Source organism: Haemorhous mexicanus, chromosome 1 (assembly GCF_027477595.1).
Source record: "Haemorhous mexicanus isolate bHaeMex1 chromosome 1, bHaeMex1.pri, whole genome shotgun sequence".
Classification (NCBI taxonomy): Eukaryota; Metazoa; Chordata; class Aves; order Passeriformes; family Fringillidae; genus Haemorhous; species Haemorhous mexicanus.
In genome coordinates this window covers 59,629,188-59,632,682 of record NC_082341.1, presented here as the reverse complement: position 1 = coordinate 59,632,682, position 3,495 = coordinate 59,629,188, and the positions used below count along the sequence as shown (strand labels likewise).

Below are 3,495 nucleotides of genomic sequence, written 5' to 3'. Positions count from 1 at the left end.
ACATATTTATCTTTCTAAAACATAGAGAAACGTGAAATAAGAAAAATCATTGTTGTTTTCTACAAAAGCTTTGGTTGAAAAAATTTGTTAAAAACTACTTTAAGAAAGAAATAGCTTTTAATTGACCATTTAATGATGAAGGGGAAAGTAAGAAAATATATAGCTGAGGACAGGTTTGGGGGAGGACTGGTGGCTGCAAAATCCTCCTTATTCCCTTTCTGAGCTTAATCATGTCCACTTCTATGACAAAAATGAAAGGAAGTCAATCTGTCTAAACAGAAAAGGAAAAAGGCAGTCTCTGTAGACTGAGTGCTGCCTATGTGTCACACAAGCTAGCACTGCTAAGAAGTGAGAGAAGAAATGGGTGTCCAAATAAAACTTATTATGGATTACACCTCCCTCTTTGTGAAGGGGAAAAAAAAAAACCCCAAACCACAAAACACCTGGTTTCTGCTGTATTAAAGAGTCAGTGCCCTATTTCTTGCTGCCTCTGTGTTCAGAAACACAAAGTGGATATGAAACTCTGCTAGAAAATGTAGACAGTACACAGGTGCAAAACAATGACAAAGAATGGAGAACTAACACCTTTTACATCAGCAAATATACTTCCCTGTCTTCTTGTGCCCTGCTTCATGGTAGTCCTGTTTTGCCCCTCCAGGGCTGCAATCTATAGACAGCTTAGAATACGGGACAATCAACCTGCATGAAAGATCTGAACAATCTCATCAAAGCAAAGATTACAACAATTACTAGGAGTACTTAACTGCTCACCTGATTTACATATTTATCTTAAATATATCTCAAATCAGATATCTTTATCTTGGGCTTTTCTGGCCAAGAAGTAGCAAGTGTAAGAAGCAGAGTTTCTTTTTATTGGGGGTTTGCAAATGGATAGGAATAATCCTACTAGCAAAAGCAAGCTTGCCAGAGTAAATTCAGTTGAAAATAGACTTGCACAGAACATACATTTTTTAGAATCAAAGCTTAGGGTCAGCTGAAGTAAGATAAATGTCAAGTAAATAGAAGGGAATTAGAGGTTTGTGGGCCCCTTTTCAAGGAATTAAGGGAAACAAAATGGCAAGTTGATTAAGAGATCATTGGTGAATCCAGAAATTCTCTGCCCATCTCTTCAGAGCACTTGATTTCTTGCTACACAACAGTGGTCCCTCTACCCTCTAATACTTTTCAGCTGCATACAGAGTGTTAGCAGCTGAAACTCCAAAAGTATATTATTTATATACCTGGAAGGAGGAAACACTATCTTAATGATGTTGCAGTTAATGAAAAATCTTTAAAAATTCTAGCACACTTGGAGAGCTCCTCATGCAGAAGGCTGAGAGAGGAGTAGTAAGTGTTGGATGTGTGACCAGATGTGTTCTCATGTTCTGTTTTCAATATGGCTCTTCTAAATGCTTGAACACTGATCTATATAAAGGATAAATTCTATGTAAAGACAGAATATAGACATGAAAATAGAAACATTTCAGATTTGATTTAACAGCTTGCTCTAAAGAGCAGCTTGTATTGCATCTTTTACAGCATGAACAATGACACAATCTTATTTTCTTAAGGCAATAAACCTGACTTCAAGATGTCAGAGGAAGATGATTCTTTTCTGAATGTTAAAAGATCTCTGAAAAAGAGAATGGTGAAACACAGCACTCCAGTGGACTCAGTGCTCTCAAGAACAATTCCATCTTCTATAGAGCTGACAAATCAGTCAATCAAGGACCAAGATGCCACAAAGAGACTTTATGGCTCTCCAATGCCAAAATCAAATCTAAGTAGATCGTTATCTCGAATATCATCAGTACGTGCTGATGTATACATCCCTCCTACGTCCCCAAGAAAACTTTCAACAGCATCTGATTTTCAAGAACTAAATAAAGAGAAAAGCCAAAGCTCTCGGCTTGCATTTTCTAGAAGGAGGCTTTCCACTGTTTTGGCCTCTGATGAATCATATCAAGAGCCAGCTCACAAGATTGTCCCAAACACAGAAACTCAAGCTACCGCCAGAGCATCTGTGGATGCTGCAGTATCTCCCAAGAGTGGACCCTCATGGCCCATTTCTGGAATACCAGGGATAAAAGACCCCCCGGTAGCAAAATCCAGAAAGAAGAAAATTGATAAAACTCTTCAGGTAAAGACTTTCATTAAGTCATTCAATAGCTAAGTTACACAAACTTCTACCAACACAGAATATATACAGATATTTCTAGTAAAGTGGGAATAGTAATGGAACATTTCCATAACTTTAGCAGTGAGGACATCTGTTTATGATTTGCATCATAACCTGGTAAACTCTGTGATACCTTTCCCAATCACAGACAGGATGCCCTGCAAACTTCCAAACTAGCACTTTTGCTTCAGCTTGTGAGCTGGTATGACTCATTGTGTACCAAGTGGGAAAGTATATTCTTTAATATATCTTTCTTCAGAAGTTATTTAAGAATAGGAAGAAATCTGTAATTGAAATTCTAAAGTTTCTTAATGTTAGCAAGTCAGATCAAACTTGAGGAACAAATAACCTACCCATTTTTCTGTTAAATTCAAATTGTAATGCTTCATAAAAAGAATGACAATCATTGCAAATGGGATCTTGTGAGCAGTCCTTTTGACTAATGTAGGGTTTTCTGGGGAAAGCTTAGATTAATAAATGCTCTGCAGGTGTTGGTTGTCTGTGGTGCACAAGAACTCGATTTTCTGAAACTTTAATTGTTTGCTAAGGGCCTGTGGAAAGCCCATAGAAAGGATAGGAGGGCAGCAGAGTTAGACTCTGAAGGTTGTCATGTCAGTGTAAAGCCACCAAGTTCTGTTCTGCTTCGGTTTTTTCTCTGTATCATATTGTTCTTGAGTGTGTCAAGAAAACTTGCCAGCTTTGAGAGTAAAAGCTTCTTTGCTTAAAACAAATGGAAAACTCCAGCCAAAATTGAGTTGGGTTATAAGCCCTTCATGTGGGTTGTTTGTTTTTGAAAGCAGGTGCTATCTGAATAGATTAGCTTGATTAAACATTTTTTTTTTTTCTATAACAGAGAAAGAAAGAAAGAGAATGGCTGCTTCGTCAACTTGAAAACATTGAGGAGGCAACTAAACACGAACTGACAATTGAAGAAGCTTGATTGGGCTACCTGTGGTATGAGTGCTGTCATATCCATCATGTGGGAATGGCGAGTTCCAATAAATCACACTCTGTTATAGTGCCTGTTAGGCTTCCTCTTTCCTTCCAAAATGATCTTTTGCTGTTATTTATTTATTTTGTCATTCTTTCTCTTAAATTCAGGAGTAGCAGGTATAAATTAAGACAAGAGTTAAGAAGAGACTAACTCTCCTGTAGAGACAATGTTAATTTATAATGGCTGAAAGGCCTAGAACAAAGAAGGGAGGAAAAACTTAATGTTTAAGAATCATTCTTCATCCTGCCACAGCCCTCCCTGACCTTAATCTTTCATGCAGCATTTAAGTCTTATAGGGTTACTTTCTTAACATGAAGTCACT

At 37.5% G+C, this 3,495-nt stretch overlaps 1 protein-coding gene across 1 annotated transcript; it reads left to right on the top strand.

Annotated features, from left to right (window-relative positions):
• The first annotated feature begins 1,591 nt into the window (after nucleotides 1-1,591).
• Nucleotides 1,592-3,119, top strand: CCDC201 (coiled-coil domain containing 201). The gene is made up of 2 exons (XM_059840621.1): nucleotides 1,592-2,140; nucleotides 3,033-3,119. Exons 1-2 carry the CDS (start codon nucleotides 1,592-1,594, stop codon nucleotides 3,117-3,119), a joined length of 636 nt encoding a protein of 211 aa, XP_059696604.1.
• Nucleotides 3,120-3,495: the final 376 nt, after the last annotated feature.